This window comes from Solenopsis invicta, chromosome 14 (assembly GCF_016802725.1).
Source record: "Solenopsis invicta isolate M01_SB chromosome 14, UNIL_Sinv_3.0, whole genome shotgun sequence".
Taxonomy (NCBI): domain Eukaryota; kingdom Metazoa; phylum Arthropoda; class Insecta; order Hymenoptera; family Formicidae; genus Solenopsis; species Solenopsis invicta.
In genome coordinates, this window is record NC_052677.1 from 2,471,249 (window position 1) to 2,488,601 (window position 17,353).

The window sequence follows — 17,353 nt, forward strand, 5'->3', positions numbered from 1 at the left end:
GTTTTTTCGTTTTTTTTGTATTTTATATTTTTAATATTTTTTTTATATTTTGTTTTTTTTATATATTATGGTTTTTTATATTTTGTTTTTTTTATGAATTATTTATATTTTTAATTAACAAATGTTTTGTCTCTCATTCTATGCATTTTTATAAAGTAAATTTATATCTTATATCTAAATGAATGCTCCGATTTGTTGATATTCAAAATGATTTTTTTCGTGCTTTTAAATCCGATAGACTTTTTATAACTTTAGCAAGGTCTATTTTTTGAGTAATCTCGTTCTCAATTGATAATATCGCTAGTACACTTAAACGGTCATCACTTGTGGATGTACGCAAATAGGTTTTAATTAACTTTAATTTGCTAAAACTGCGTTCTCCACTTGCAACTGTGATAGGTATAGTCAGTAATATTCGCAATGCCGTCCAAAGATTTGGCAAAACCGATTGCAGGTTGTTTTGATTTATGAATTTAAGAACATTCAATGGATCATGAATATTTTTTGAGATTAAACTACTAGTAGATTGCAACTCGTCATATAATTCATTTCCGAGGATGTCATAATTATTCCCGTGTCTGAGTTTATCTTCAAGATTGGAACAACACTTTTTCAACTCTTCTATTTCGGGTAACTTACTTATATCAAACAAGAAGAATCAAGTATCTTGGAATTCCTTGAGTTGTTTAAATCTTTCTTTGAGTGATGTTATTGCAGTATCTAATATAACGTAAAAAATCTTTGTTTTAAAAAGATTTTGAGGATCAGACATGGTTTCATCACTATGTTCGTAATTAAACATGCGTTTTTTTCGATTTACTCGTTTCTGCACAAATATGGGATCTACATCTAAACTTTTAGCAAGTTCCTTTGCATCTACTAACGCTTTAGCAAATCCATTAAGTCGATAATTTTCTATATATTCGGCATAAGATTCCATGAGCGAAACGGCGGATCCGAGGTCCATTGTATTTGATTGCATAGATTTACTCACAATATTGATACGAAACAAAATATCATACCAGATAACGAGCATAACAAGGAAATTGTAATCGCATAATTGTGACGCGAGGGTTTGCGCTTCATGCTTAATTGCAGGATCAGAGGAACCGTGTTCACTTAATGTTAGCAGAGCATCATGTATTTCAATAACTTGGTAGCGCAACGGCTTTAAACACTCGATACGACTCTCCCACCGGGTTGTACAAAGTGGTACTGTAAAAGCTGGCACAGTATCAGTTAATATTTTCCACCTTCCAACAGAAGCTGAAAAGAGTGTGTAAATTTTTTGAATAACTCCGAAAAAACTAACAGACTCGGTACAAGAAGTTGCACAATCACTAATAACTAAATTTAAACTGTGACAACCGCAAGACATAAAGAAAGCTCTTGGATTAATTTGAAGGATACGAGCTTGAACATTTATTCTTTCCTTTCATGTTGGACCCATTATCGTAGCCTTGTCCTCTGCAATCTTTAATATCCAAATTGAGTTCTTCTAATACCTTTAAAATTATATCAAACAAGGACTGACCAGACGATTCATGAACTGCTCGAAAAGTAATGAAATGTTCTTTGGGGGACACATCACTGGATACATCGACAAATCGTATTGTAACAGAAAGTTGTTCTGTGTGACTCAAATCAGGAGTACAATCTATTATACTGTAGTATTTTGCTTGCCTGGCACGATCTAATATTGTGTTTTTAACATTTGATCCCATCAAAGTGATAATTTCATTTTGAATAGTGTTACTGCAATAATGAACATGAGTTTCTTGGGATGAAATGCGTCGAAAATGCTCATGCATAGTGACGTCATATTTTCCTAGTAATTCTACCAAACCTAAAAAATTCCCATTATTTTTAGTAAATAACCGATTGGATGATCCGCGAAGTGCAATATTATGTGTTGCTAAGTATAAAATTATATTGCATAAGCGATCTAAAACAAGTCGTCAATGATCACGCTCCTTAATAATATCTGCCTGTAATTTCTGATCGATAGTTTGACGCGATTCAAGTCTATGACAAGCTTCAAACCAACTTGCAAAACTCTTTCGGTGTTCTGGTGAATTTTCATGTGATCGTAGATAGTCATGAATATTTTTCCATTTATTACTTCCAGTTGTTGCAAAGGAAGATTTATTTTTGTCACAAAAAAATAGTTTACAAGGAATGCAAAATATTCTATCTAATTTCTTTGAATAGCAAAGCCAAGATCGTATATAGGACTCGCCGTTTCCAGTGCTTCGATAATACAAAAATTTCGAGAACGACCGATTGTCGGCATCTTTAGGAAAAACATTATTTTCGTTAATTTGCGGTTTTAAATCTAGTGTCAGTATATGGTCACGAACAGTGTTACTAAGCGGAAAAGGCCAAAATGTCGGATCGCCATAGTTAATGATCGGATCGTTAACTGCAATGCTACCTGAAGAAGACGAAGCAACTGGTTCCTCTACCACAATTTTTAAATTCGACTCTTGAGAATCTAAATTATCAGAGATAATATGCATTTCGGCATTTGATGCTGTACTACATTCGTGAATGGAATTTTCTTTATTTATTTCAGATGTTAGGTTTGTAGTAACATTTTGTGAGAAGTTAGAGTTACAATCACTTTGCGGCTTAAAGAAAGCAGCAAGCGATTTTGCAGATTTATTTTCTTCTTCCTCCCATCGAAGTTTTCGTTTACGGTTCGCAGATCCGCTTAATTTTTTCGAAGCCATTTTTATGAAAAAATGATTATGATATTTATGATAAAGGTAAACGCCGATCGAGCGAGGTCCCTTATAATATCGGAGGAACTATTTCTCTAACGAGAAACGCAGCCGCTGGCAGCCGCCTAGCGGTAAATATGGAACTATGATTCCTACAGCGAATATTCGAACTGACAACGGGGCTCACTCCACAAAAGCAGGAGATCTGCTGGTCTCGGTTCCGAGCGCCCTTATATTCCCTATTGGATGCATCTTGTCCACGAGAAAACGGCCGCGCTCGGCCGCGTCACCGCCCCGCGGCGGTAGCGCGAACTGGCGCCTGGCGAACGCGCGCCCGCGAGCGTACGCAGTGCCGACGCGTGAAATGGTGGCGCCTAGTAGAACGGCCGCCACAAAATGAAAACACACAAGAACGAATTTTATATTTAAGCAATACATGTTTTTAAAATTTAGATCTGGGAATGACCTTTTTTCTTAAGAAAATTAAGGCGTCTTTGGCGCCCCCCCGGAGTTGTCGCCCCAGGCGACTGCTTGGTCAAACTGTAGCTTGCACCGGTCCTGCTGTCGCGTTGACTGCGATTTGCTTCTCAAACGTCAAAAAAATGATCCATTTTTGAAGCGCATCTGGGGACCAGAAATGAGTCTTCTACAACCATGTTAAACGCAAGAGATCATGGAGTAAACTGGCTCAAATTACTTTGGAAGCCGATATTCATCAAAAATAGATAATGCTATTTTCTTGGTGGGATTTCAAAGGTTTCTTTTTTTTTGAGCTTCTACCGGACAACACAACGATCAATTTTGAAGTGTACTGTCATCAGCAGGACAAATTGAATGATTCACTTAAATAGAAAAGGCCAAAATTGATCAATAGAAAAGATGTAGTGTTCCACCAAGATAATGCAAGACCTCATACAAGTTTGGTAACTCGTCAAAAACTTTTACAGCTTTGATGGGATATACTGCTACATCCATCAAATTCTCCAGATCTAGTATCTTTTGATTATTATTTGTTCCGGTTTCTACAAAATTTTTTAGACGATAAAATCTTTACTTCAAATGAGGAAGTCAAAAATCATTTGGATCAGTTTTTTGCCAGCAAAGAACAAAAATTTTATGAGCGTGGAATCATGCTATTGCCAGAAAGATGACAAAAGGTATTGGACCAGAATGGATAATATATAATTCAATAAAATATTTATTCACTATAAGAAAGTCGTCTTTCATTTTCATAAAAAAAGAAAAAACAAAATTACTTTCTGAACAACCTAATATATTGTTGAACGCTGGAACGCACGATGTCGGACCTAAGTCCGATTAATGCCGGGAAGGGAGGTAAGGGCCGATGAGAAGACTTACAAAAGGAAGAGTCCGTTTGAAATAAAGGCGTTTATTTTAACACAGAACGTTATTTCTCACGAGCGTAACCTCGTGTTACAGCGTTTATATTTCGAGCGAGGCAAGAGTGCATGCCTATCGGTGTGACTGGAAAGTCGGTGTTGGTTCTTCGTGTGTGCCACACGTGAAGTGGCTAACGGCTTCTTGTAGATTGCAACGGGTAGATGTGTAACGTACGGATAACTCCCCTGATTGATTGTCAATCGGTGCTTTTATATTAAGGTGATCGTGTTAAGCCGTTGCTTGCACATGCGTATGGACATACACATGCAGACGCACATGCACATGCATACGCACACGCACGCACGCACGCACGCACGCACGCACGCACGCACGCACGCACGCACGCACGCACGCACGCACGCACGCACGCACGCACGCACGCACGCACGCACGCACGCACACATTTTAAACGTCTCACGGTCGCGACATTTGGCGCCATCAATTATTTGTAACCGGCCATAGACACAGGATCTCTAGACTGAGTAATGCCCAGATTTTTGAGGAGTAGGAGTAATGCTCGGGTAGAAAAAGACAAAAGATGCACTGGGTCTGTGATCGTGCGTTGTCTGCGAATCCGCTCATCTGTTACTCTCACTTCTTGATGGCTCAGTCCTATGCCTATGTAACCGGCTAGCGGCTGAACTGTTTTGATTCCGAGTGCGAGAGTTACCGAAGGTACTTAAAACAACGCTTTTGAAGAAATAAATATTATTTCTCCCAAAATGGAAAATGTCCGAACAAATCGTGATCTTTTCAATTATTTGCGTAAAAACCATCTGGATTTATTAGATTTCGAGGCTTTTTGCAAGCAAAATAACAACATCTTTTAACACTAAGTTATCCAAATGCGCATCGAAAGCATTAAAACAAAAAATTTCGAATTTCACGAAGACCTTGAAATCAAAATGGTTTTCTAGTCGTTGCTATTACAATAAATTCATTACAAAGAATAAGAATTGGTTAGATTGCAAATTTTTTTTTCCGAACAAAATACAGAATTTAATTCCTACTTCTTCACGTATTCCTCCTAACAGATCAAAAAATTTCGAAGATTTCTCCGAACGATATAAAAGAAAAAAAACTGAAGAAGTACGGAATAATCCAAAAAGGGCGACTTTATTGTTCAAAAAAGTTTAAAATCTGATGACGTGCTATTTATACATGATTTTATCCAGAGACTTCCAGAACATGTAAAAAAAATCAAACAAATCTGTGAAGAAATCGAAAGTGGAACTGATTTGATTAATAAAGGAACTGCATTAAGTACTTTCATTTCTGCAAAATTAACACGCAGACAGTACAATATTATTCGTGACGTCACAAAATTTAAATTTAGAGTATTACCTAGTTATAATCAAATTCAATTAGCGAAAAAAGATTGCCTCCCACAGCGAGAATCAATAGAAATTTCTAAAATAGGTGTTAAAGTCTCTCTACAAAATCTTTTAAATCACACTGCATTTAGATTCATAAAACTTCATCCTCATTTAAGTGCACCTGCAAATTTAACGATGATATCTAAATGGGGGTGTGATGGTGCTTCCGATCAATCGCGTTACAAATTAAATTTTGATTCTCCTTTGCATGATGATTCTAGCATCTTTATATGCAGTTTCGTACCAATAAAAATTTATTTTAACGAAAATGGCGAAGTATTGTGGCAAAATGATTTCCCTTCCCCAATTCGTTTCTGTAGAACAATCGAATTTAAATTTGTAAAAGAAGAGACAGCTGAAGTGAAAACTATCGTTGAGAGAATCAAGGAAGAAATTTCTTCTTTGATACCATTTTTCTCTGAAGAAGGAATTTCAATAAAGCATACGTTTTTATTTACTATGATCGATAACAAGATCTATAACATAATGACAAATACTAAATCATCAATGAAATGTTATCTTTGTGGAGCTTCTCCAAAACAAATGAATGATTTAAATTCAATGAAAAAAAAATATTGTAAAAGATGAATACTTATCGTTCGGACTTTCCTCATTACATTGCTGGATTCGTTGTTTCGAATGTTTATTACACATTTTGTACAGAATTAATGTCAAATGTTGGACAGTGAAGAATGAGAGTGATAAACGAGAAGTCGAGCAAAGAAAACGCGAGATACAAACTGCCTTCAGAACGAGAACAAGTCTTTTAGTAGACATTGTTAAACAAGGAACAGGTACATCTATGGTAATACTGCTCGAAAATTTTTTACTGATCCAAAATTATCAGCTGCCATTACAGGTTTAGATGAGAATTTGATAACTCGATTTGGAGTCTTGTTGCAAGCAATCGCTAGTAGTAAAAGAATTAATCTATCAGAGTTCGAATCTTACAGTTTTAAAACTGCCAAAATATTTGTATCGTTATATCCTTGGTACTACATGCCAGTATCAATTCATAAATTATTAATTCATGGCAAAGATATTATAAAAAAATACTATTGTACCAATAGGACAATTGTCTGAAGAAGCTCAGGAAGCCAATCATAAATATTTTCGAAAATATAGAGAAAATCATTCGCGAAAAATATCGCGGATACAAAATAATGAAGATATTTTTAATAATTTGATGATTGCTTCAGATCCAATAATATCAAGTTCGTGAAAATTGGATGGAAAATAAAAAGAAAGAATTAACTGATGATGCAAAATGTTTATTATATTTCAGCGATGATAATGAAAATTATGATGACTAAATTAAAAAAAATAGATGTGAGTGGCAAGGGGACTCACAAAAATCAAGCACCCCGAAGGATCAAATATCTGCCACGTCCACGTCGTTGATCCTGGGTAGCGCTGAGAGCAGATAAAATAATAAATATTCGTTTGTTAAATCAAATTGTTAATATCAGTATACTTTGATGGGTCCGCGTGTTGCGTTTTTTCTCGTCCATTACTATATCACTGTCCTATATCACAAACAATATAAAATTTAAATTTAATCAAATTCTAGACTCATTTATGTATTATATTAACTTATAATCAACACTAAAAATTAAATTAACCTCGATTTTTGTTTTTTTTCATAAAAAATATTATATATTTATCATTGCTCATTTTTTAATACTGAATTGATTTCATACGTTACAGTTGTGGAATAATCATCTATATATTTTATCGATAACAGTAAGTTGCAGGTAATCTTAATTTCATACACTGAAAATATACGAATCGTACATCATTTATATTAAATTTCAAGTAATTGAATTAAATTTCCATTACAAAATGTAGAATTTATAAGTAAATGACCGAAAAATGACGCATTCGTCCCACTGTGCGTCGCTGCTTACAAAGTGCTGTTATAGCTGGAAGATCGGTGACAACTTCAGACGATGCTTTCCATTGTGCACAAAATTCAACAATTTTGTCACTTCATTTACTGACGATGTAAGAAGGACGTCGACATCCTCCAGCTATAACAGCACTTTGTGAGCAGCGACGTAACAAGCATATATCGTTTTTTCATTTGTCTTTCGTTGGGAAACTTGTAACATATGTATTCAAATTATTTATTTTGGCTGATGAAGGCTAAGTATAGCCAAAACGTTCCAAATTAATTGCGTTTTTGCGTACTAATGTAATCAAAGTTTTCAATTAACATCCAAATTATTTAGCTCGTTTTTCTGATCTAATTTTTAAATTTATGTTTTTTAACATCAATAGGAGCGTGTCTATTACTTATCACTGTTTTATACAAAAGTTTCACGATAAAATTATCTCTATTTATTTACGTCAATAATATTTTTTTTATAATAATTCTTTAAACAATTATTAAAAAAAAATTTTTTTAATGATTATTTTTAAAAAATGTTATTAACGTGAATGAATAGAGGTAATTTTATTATAAACCTTTTATATAAAACATTTTTTGATATCTCGAACAGTTTCCGAGATATAACAAAAAAAAGTGAAAACCGCAAAATAAAAATTGTTGATTTTATTTACTCATAAACAAAGTTTCAGAATATTGGCAATGCTGCTTCTTTATAATTTTGTTGATATAAGTGGGAATGTACTGTTACATCATAAGAATACATGCAAAATTTAAAGTTGAATAACTCGTAAACCAGTTAGAAGATTGATTTCAAACTTTAAAGATATATTCAGGTAATAAATAGATACGATTTATAAAATTTTCAATGCATTGTTAATGTTAGATGTTACCGCCAGTTCATAGATTAGTATTATCACCATTATATAGAATAAATAAATATATTGCTTTTGGCAATATATGATTGCCAATATTAAAATCATTTTGGACACAAATGATAATTATAATAATACCAGATAATGATATTATTGTTAACGTATATTTTAATGCGTATATTTTAAATTCTTCTTTTGCAATAAGATTATTTATATTAAAAGAATATTTCTTAAACATTTTTAACTAAAGGTACAATTTAATGCATAATAAGTAACACAAGAAAAGGACTGTGATATAGGTATAAATGTAATTGTTTGCACGCGCGAATGAAAAGGATGAATAAGCAAACGTCTGCTTTACACAATCTCTAGAATTTTACGTAACAATTCATGTTTTGTACTCCGCCAACTCGTTCGTGTTGTTTCACTCTTCAAGAAGTTAATTGGCACGATAAAATCACATAGTAAACGTTATAACATCCGTGCAAGTCATTGTTGCGATTAATCTGTCTTGATTGCATAATTTTCATTTGTTGGTGTAATAGAAATGGGAAAAAGAAATTTTATCATGATGTACTAATATGATGTAGTAATAGATAGCATACAAATATTGCATGAATGTTCTATAAATGTATATTTGTTAAGAACATTTAAATATTTTATAGAATATACGAAAAACACGGTTAATTATTAATATGTTCATAGCGTATTCAAATGGTAATAAAACATTTTATGAATATGAATAATATATTTTACGACGTTTTATTAAATATTCTATATTTTGAAATAGAACATTCTGCAAATACTATATAAAAATATGAGTAGGGGAGTTTGGGGAGTTGTGAGCCATGAGGAATTGTGATCCAGTATTCAAAGTCGGCCATATTTAAAATTTTAACATGTTCCAACTACGGTAAAATGTTTCTCTCCATGAGATCTTACTTTTTAACTAGCATTCGTTGCATCAACACACAATCTAAGTGTCTCTCTAGACTTTGATTTTTAATTTTCTCCAAAAAATTTTTTTGACCATTTGTATTTGTGATCTTACTTATTTTTTCGAGTTGATTACAAAAATAAATATATAGTATTACAAAATTATTACTGGTGAACTACTGTTTTGATGCACAAAAAGAATTTTGAACATTTGATGTGTTAATTACTATGCGGCCATTTTGATAATGTAGCATTTGGGGAATTGTGAGCCATCACTTTTGGGAAGTTGTGAGCCACTACATTTTTACCATTTTTTCAAGTTAAGTTGACATCTTTCATGCGTTTTTTGCAATATTTATGTATAATTTGGATGTTTCATGCAATTTCATAGTAAATTTAGTAGGTTTCATGATTTTTTTGTGTTTTAATTGTAGGTAGTCATTATGCCGCGTCATAAATATACAAGTGAATCTAATAAGCCACGAATCGATATTAATGAAATTAAGAAACGATATTATATTATATCATTTTCTTATTATTGATATTATCGATATTAAGAAACGCAGTCGTCGCACACTTTCCACACCAGCGAAAACAATTCCAAGTTCTTTCCAGAGTTTGAAGAAGAAGAATTCTGTATCATCTGCATAGGTGCTATGCCGAAGAAATTGAACAAAAACAATTCCATACATTGCAATTAATGCGATCGAGATGTGCACTTGAAATGTGTCAATTTAAAAACCGGCTATTATATATACCTGTGTTCTCTGCAAATCGTATTAATCAGATTATACGAACTTTATTTTTTTATCAGAATTATCTTAATTTTCTTTTACAACTTAAAATAAAGAATAATCACTAAAATATGTCATTATCTTCCATTTTAAGTTGTGGCTCACAACTTTTCAAAATTTTTGAAAATTCAAAAAATACACCTTGTTTTCAAGCATATCAAAATTTTACAACCATTGTGCCTTTCAATGAACTTCTTAGGTCAGTAGTTGCCTTTTGAAGTGTAGTAAAGAATCCAACCTTTCAGGTATGCAAAATATCAATTTTTGTGGTAGTTATCGTTCAAAAACAAAATTCGACTCACAACTCCCTAAACTCTCTTAATATTTTGTATAATAACACTGGCCCATAAAAAAATTTTTTTAAGAGTTATCTCAAACCAGAGTAGGTGTTTCTTATAGATTTTGAGTCGCTGAATACGAATTTGTAAGCCGTTTTGCACCATCACGTCCAGTTTTTTAGATAATCATGAAAAATCAAGGAAAATTTGTGAAAATTGAAATATTTGAGCAAAGAGCAAAAGTAAATATGACATTAAAATGTGATCCTAGAATGGATTTAAATATATTTTAACAAATTAAATAAAATGTAAGAAGTAGAAAAGTTTTGTTTACTAGTGTTATTATAACTTATACGTCGTAAAACAAATTGACGTAAAGTCGACTATTATGCAACAAACAGGCGATCTTCGTAAGTTTTACAAGAGGAATTTTCAATATAAAATGTTATTTAAAAAAATTAAGGAATATAAAAATACTCTTTATTATTAATTATATTAAAATTTTTCATGAACACAAAAAATATATTTGCAAGAAAAATTTACAAAAAAACAGTATGAAACAGTCATTGTAAATTTTTATTTTAAATATATTTATTGCTTTTATTTTTCAAATTTTGTGTTTTAAATTTTAAGCAAAGAGTTATGTAAACAAACGAGCGTCGTAAGGTTTATACCAAAAAAGACAACAACAAAACCGTTTTACTCGGAGACCGTTGTAGATATAACTATTTATTGAAACATACATTTTGATGTTCTTAAAACAGTCATTGTAAATTTTTATTGCAAATATATTTTTTCATGTTTATGAAAAAGTTTAATTAATAATAAAGAGCATTCTTATATTCCTTGATTTTTTTAATAACATTTTATATTAAATAATTAAAAAGAGTTTAAAAATTATATATAACAATTTAAAAATATAAGATTAAAAAAATTAGTCAGCTGCTGGGATCGAATCTGGGACTTCAAACATACTAGTCGACGTCCTAACGCCCTACTCTACGTCGCTTAATCGACAATTGTTCTTCTGTAACGGTACTAATAGATGCTGGAAGTATTTAATCGTCATTTTCTCGAGAATGCCTAAGTTTCGCAACAAACGGCTTTACTACTGTAAAGGTGTGAGTAAATACTACACACCCATAAAATTTTATTAAAATTGGTGCATCTAACGAACTTTCCTTGTTAGATTTCTTCAGAAATGGATTTTAATATTAGAATATATGTTGGAATAAATGGAACATGAATTTTACTGTTGGAATATATGTTAGATAAATTAGAAAGTAAAATATTAATTGATTAGTTAATTAGTTAATTAATTAATTTTTTACATATTTTTATATTTCTCTATTTTCATTTTTATATATCATTTTACATTATCATATACATCATATTTACTTAAAAATGTCTAAAAATATAAAAATATGTAGAAAATTAATTAACTAATTAATTAACTAATTAACTAATTGATTAATAACTTTCTTTCTAATTTATCTAACGTATCTTTCAACAGTAACAATTAAAATCCATTTCTGCAAAGATCTAACAAGGAGTGGGCAAGAACTGTAAAATGCTAAATGAGATGAATAGCTCATTCGAAAGAGGGAAACAAATATATTAAAAGTGTAAAAGGGTTAGCGTGAATGGGCCTTACTTTTTAAAAAAATTGCAATTAACGTTTAACATTGAGACGTTTATATGTTAAGTATTAGAATCTTGAATCACTATCCAAGAGAGCGTTGTGACTGAGAAGACTAACAAAGAGAATACCTCAACTGCCAACCGAGTTTTTTAATGTGCTTTGGTGTGGTGGTAGATTAGGAAAATATAAGATTACGCCTCCAATATTAGCCGTAGATACGCAGTCGTTTTCGAGAATGTGAGGGTTGAAATTAGGCGAGCACGTTATCTACCTTAAATTTAAAGGTAAAAATCGTAGCATTTCGTTAGCCGCGCAACGAACGCACTGGACTCACAGTCCAAAGATCATGCGTTCGAGCCTCGGCACTGTCTTTTTTTTTATTTAAATTACTTTTTATTCTAAACGTCAATTATTTTACTTATTAATAATTAATTATTAACATTGTTTATTACCTAAAATAAAAGAAATATTAGGAGTATAAATAAGTTTCCGCCGTTTTTTATCAAAAATTGGGCATTTATTGTGAAAGAACGGTACCTAATGTTTTATTCGAAGTATTGCCCATCGCTAGCCACTACTTTTTTCCATCTTTCTGACAGCATACGGATACCGCGTCGGAAGAATGCTTCATCTTTTGAAGCTATTCACAAATCGACCCAATTTTTTGTATCTTCATATGATGTGAAGTGTTGCTCAGACAGGCCATGCGCCATTGATCGAAACAGGTAGTAATCAGAAGGAGCAATGTCTGGTGAATATGGCGGGTGGGGTAAAACTTCCCAATTGAGTGTTTCCAGGTAGGTTTTGACCGGCGCCGCAACATGTGGACGAGCATTATCATGCAGAAGAATAACTTTGTCATGTCTGGAGTAGTAGTGGGCACGTTTTTCCTTGAGTACTCGGCTCAATCTCATCAATTGTGTTCGGTAGAGAGCCCCAGTAATGGTTTCATTCGGTTTGAGCAACTCATAATACACGACACCAAGCTGATCCCACCAAATACACAACATGAGCTTTTTTCCATGAATGTTCGGCTTGGCTGTCGATGTTGAAGCATGGCCAGGTGGTCCCCATGATTTCTTCTTTTTTGGGTTATCGTAGTGGATCCATTTTTCATCACCAGTAACTATACGATGCAAAAAACCCTTTCGTTTATGCCTGGCAAGCAGCATTTCACATGTGAAAAATCGGCGTTCAACGTTTCTCGGCTTCAGTTCATATGGAAACCAGTTTTTTTGTTTTTGAATCATTCCTAATGATTTTAAGCGATGTGAAATTGCTGGTTGAGTCACTCCTAATGTAAGTGCAAGTGCTTCTAGCGTTTGGCACGAATCTTCATCTAATAATGTTTCCGCGTCTTCTACACTTTCGGCCTTCCGCTATGTTCTTTGTCTTCGACGTCAAATTCACCGTTCTTAAACTTGTGAAACCACTCACGGCAACTTCTCTCACTTAAGGCAGCCTCACCATATGCTTCTACAAGCAATCGATGCGCCTCGGCTTCAGATTTCTTCAAATTAAAGAAGTAAATCAAAAGCTTCCGCAAATGACGCTTATTCGGCTCAAAACTCGACATTTTTGCACGAAAAAAGATATATGATGCTGATATAAAATCACTAATATTTTAAGGTTATGTTGTTGCCAGATGTCCAACCTTACGATATAACGTTTTACAACAGACAATTTCAACCATAACATACTAGTGGCGCCATTTTTTGTGAAACGGCTGAAACTTATTTATATTCCTAATATATTGATCGTAATCATATTCCAGATCATTTCCTTTCTTACTTTCTTGTTTATCTGCCTTTGACTTTTTGATTTTTTTTGTTTTCATTTATTTCTTTTTTTATTCCTTTCTTTTGCTTTATGTGTCTTACTCTTTCTTGAGATACTAGTTGCGGATACTGGACGTTTTATCTCTGCAAATATACATTGACATATATTAATAAAAAAATTAATTATATAAAAGTTAATTTTTTTTAAATTAATGTTTTTTACCTTCAAAAAATAATTAATTTTTTTTTTATTTCAGACATGTGAAGTTTCTCTTTAAGAAATATTATATCACTTTTCAAATTGTTGCTTTGTAATTGTAATTTCTTGTTTTTGTTTTTAACTTTTGATTTTCTTTTTCTAAAGCAGTTATTACAAATAATTCGTGGATTTTTTTTAAATCCTATGCCATGATTTAAAGTTTTCAATTTTACATCGATATTTTCATCGTTTTCTGATGTCCTCTCATTATTGAATTCCTTGAAAATTCGTAATTTTTAAACAACTTCGAGCATCATAAAACTTATTTCCGTATTAATAATTTATCATTTGAAAAATAAGCATTTTTTAAAATATTTATACTTAAAATAGTTAAAAATGTTACTTTATTTTTATCTAACATTGTATAAATATTAACATTAACTAACTTTAGTTTATATTTATTTACAATAAAATTCATATTTTCACACGTATTCACACGAAAAATCTTTAGACGTTGTTGTTCAACTGTACAAATAAAATCTGTATTAAGCAACACTAATCAAATAAAGTTTACTTAACAATGTTCTTGCGCATCGTGTCGCACTCGCTTATGTGACAACGTCATGGGAACTCTACTGGAACGCGCGCCGATTGGCGCGCCGCATCTCGGACCTTCGAATGTTCGCAATGAATAGGAAGGAGATTGGCAGGATTATAAGTAGAATAAGAGTTGTTTCTTGATTCACAATTGGTTGCACAAGGTTATTTATCACGACGTTTACAATAAACGTTAACAGGCTGGTATGAGCTGATGCAAGAGACGGATAGAGCGCTTGTCTGCCGTATGTGCGATACAACGCGACAGTAGTTGCGTCAGAGCGAGAACAATAAAATACGCACACGCTCCGCGATAATGGGTGCGAGCAAACGCGAACGATAGAGTCTTGCACACTCCACGACGTTAGTTGCGGGCGAGCGAGAGAGATACAGAGCGTTCCGCACACTTCGCGACGATGAGTGCGAGCGACGCGCGAGATAGCGTCTTGCACACTTCATAACGTTGGTTACGGGCAAGCACTAGTACTTGGACTTGTACTTCTTTGGGAGTACGATCCCACAAAAGAATGCTCCGATTTGATTTGGAAATTAATATTTCTAACGCAAGGCTGGTTATGCTTCCGCACTGGAGCTTTTCTTATGACCAACTGAGCGATTTTGGAGCTCTGATCATGCGCAGAAATTCGAGAAAATTGAAAGGACCAATCAAAGCGAATAACTCTGAATTGGCGATCTATGGTTCTTCGTGCATTTCTACGTGCCTAGAATTTGAAGGCCGAAAACTGCTATGCTGTACAGCTATAAGTGAGCTTTTGAAATATTATTCGCAAAATTTCTCCGTGGAAATTTTCTTCTGTTCTCAGCGTCGGAATTTAAATAACAGATTTCAGCCTTCGCGATTTGTTTAACGTTCAATCTTGAACAAATAGGATCTTGTTTTGTATGTCTATAATTATAAATTGGCCAATCTTATGTAAACTGTATAAAAGTGTTTTTTAAATGTAGTTTAACTAAAGTGGCTTGCATATAATTTGTTCGCGACTGCACGTTGCCGAGAGAGAACGTGCGCGAACTTGAGTTTGCCGGGCGAGCTCGAGTGAGCGCGAGTGAGACGCGTAATTTCAGTAATACGCAGCTTGCCGTTGTCCTGCCGCTTGGTCGCGACAGCGTTAGAGTGAGCCGAGAGGAGCGACGAGGATCGACCGCGATCAGCTGCTCCGCGAGCGTGCGAGATTTAAAGGCGCGAGGATTGAGATTTAAAGAAATACTCAATAGGTCCGCTGCACAAAATTAACGAAAGACCTTTATTGTCAAATTGTCTCACCAATATGCATGCCACCACTTGCGTTAATAAATCTGTCTTTGGCCTTCACAAACAAGTTCCGACCAGCGTCGGTCAGTAGTCTGTCGATTTTCAATCTCACGGATCGTTGCGGCGTGATTTTAAATGCGATCGTTCTCGATCGAATCACTCTGAGAGTCTGAGTGAGCGACGAGATCTTCGGCAGAGCGACCGATCGACGGGAACAATTCGGGGGAAAGATCTTTCTGCGGGAAATCGTCTAATTGGCTGACTGGTCTAACAAGATGACCGTGGCCAGCGTCTTAGGAGAAGAATATCAATATTTTGTCACGATCTTCCCGCCGAGTTGTCCTCGCTGTTAGCGCGTGATAGAGAACGGAGCGACCGAACACTCGACTCTGTATACACAAGCAAATAATAATAGCACCGAAGCTGATCGAGATAATCAATTGTACACACAAGAAATAATGAAAGTAACCGCTTGAATTTTGAAACTTAAATCTACAGGAGGACGCAATAAAAATATACAAGATTGTTAACTTTGGTTTGATCGCGAACATAATTAATTCTTCAATTTTTTGAATCTACATAAAAATCTGTTAAAAATTAAAAATTAATATTAGGATGCTTATTTTTATTTAGTGACATAAGTTGACAGAAGCATCTTGTATCTTTGTTACTCATTGAATATCAGAAAAGAAAATAATGATGTTAATATTGATTTAGGTTAATTTGTTATTAAAAGGAAAGCCATTACAAGAATTTCAACAATAATTTAATATGTTTACTATTTTTGCTCGTTCAATTACACATTCACTTCCAAATTAAATTCTTTTAATTCTGATAAAAAATTAAGTCACAGTTTCAATTTTTTTATTCCTTACATTGACTCTTTAGACAGTTTTAAATGGATAAACTAATTGGATTTCGTATATATATATATATATATATATATATATATATATATATATATATATAAATTTGTTTACTATTCAAATTAATAATATAATTCCTGGTGAAAACTTTCTCAGAATTTTTCATTTAATTTTTCAGAATTTTTGCATAATTTTATGACTTATTCAAATTTTTTATACAAATTGAAACATTTTTCAGAAATATTCAGAAAGTCTACATCTTTTCTCAGAATTTTTCATGTACGAGGTGTGTTCAAAAAGTATTGCGAATTTTGAATTTTCGCGGGTTACGTATATTCGAATTTCGATCTTTTTGTGGCGTTATGTTGGTACTCATGTCTCTCACTTATGCCGACAAGCTCGGCCATTTTGAATGTTCACTTAATTGTTGACAGCTGCTTTGCTTGCACGTGTTTTGGATCGTCTTCGATTTTTACCTATTCAAAAAAATGGATCAAAGAACCTGTATCAAATTTTGTGTGAAAAACGAAATTAAGTGCGCGGATGCATTCCGAATGTTGACTGTGGCATACGGAGAAGCTACCTTGGACCGAAGCAACGTTTATCGGTGGTACAAAATGTTCTCAGAAGGCCGAGAAGATGTGAACGACGAAGAGCGTGCCGGACGCCCGAGCACTTCAACAACAGACGAAAAAATTAATGAAGTGGAGAAAATGGTATTGGCCAA

General features: G+C 33.5%; 1 protein-coding gene across 1 annotated transcript; it reads right to left on the reverse strand.

Annotated features, from left to right (window-relative positions):
* Positions 1–658: 658 nt before the first annotated feature.
* On the reverse strand, positions 659–2,732 carry LOC120359587. The gene is made up of 3 exons (XM_039457586.1): positions 2,435–2,732; positions 1,535–1,846; positions 659–1,266 (listed from the first exon to the last, which is right to left on the reverse strand). Exons 1-3 carry the CDS (start codon positions 2,730–2,732, stop codon positions 659–661), a joined length of 1,218 nt encoding a protein of 405 aa, XP_039313520.1.
* Positions 2,733–17,353: the final 14,621 nt, after the last annotated feature.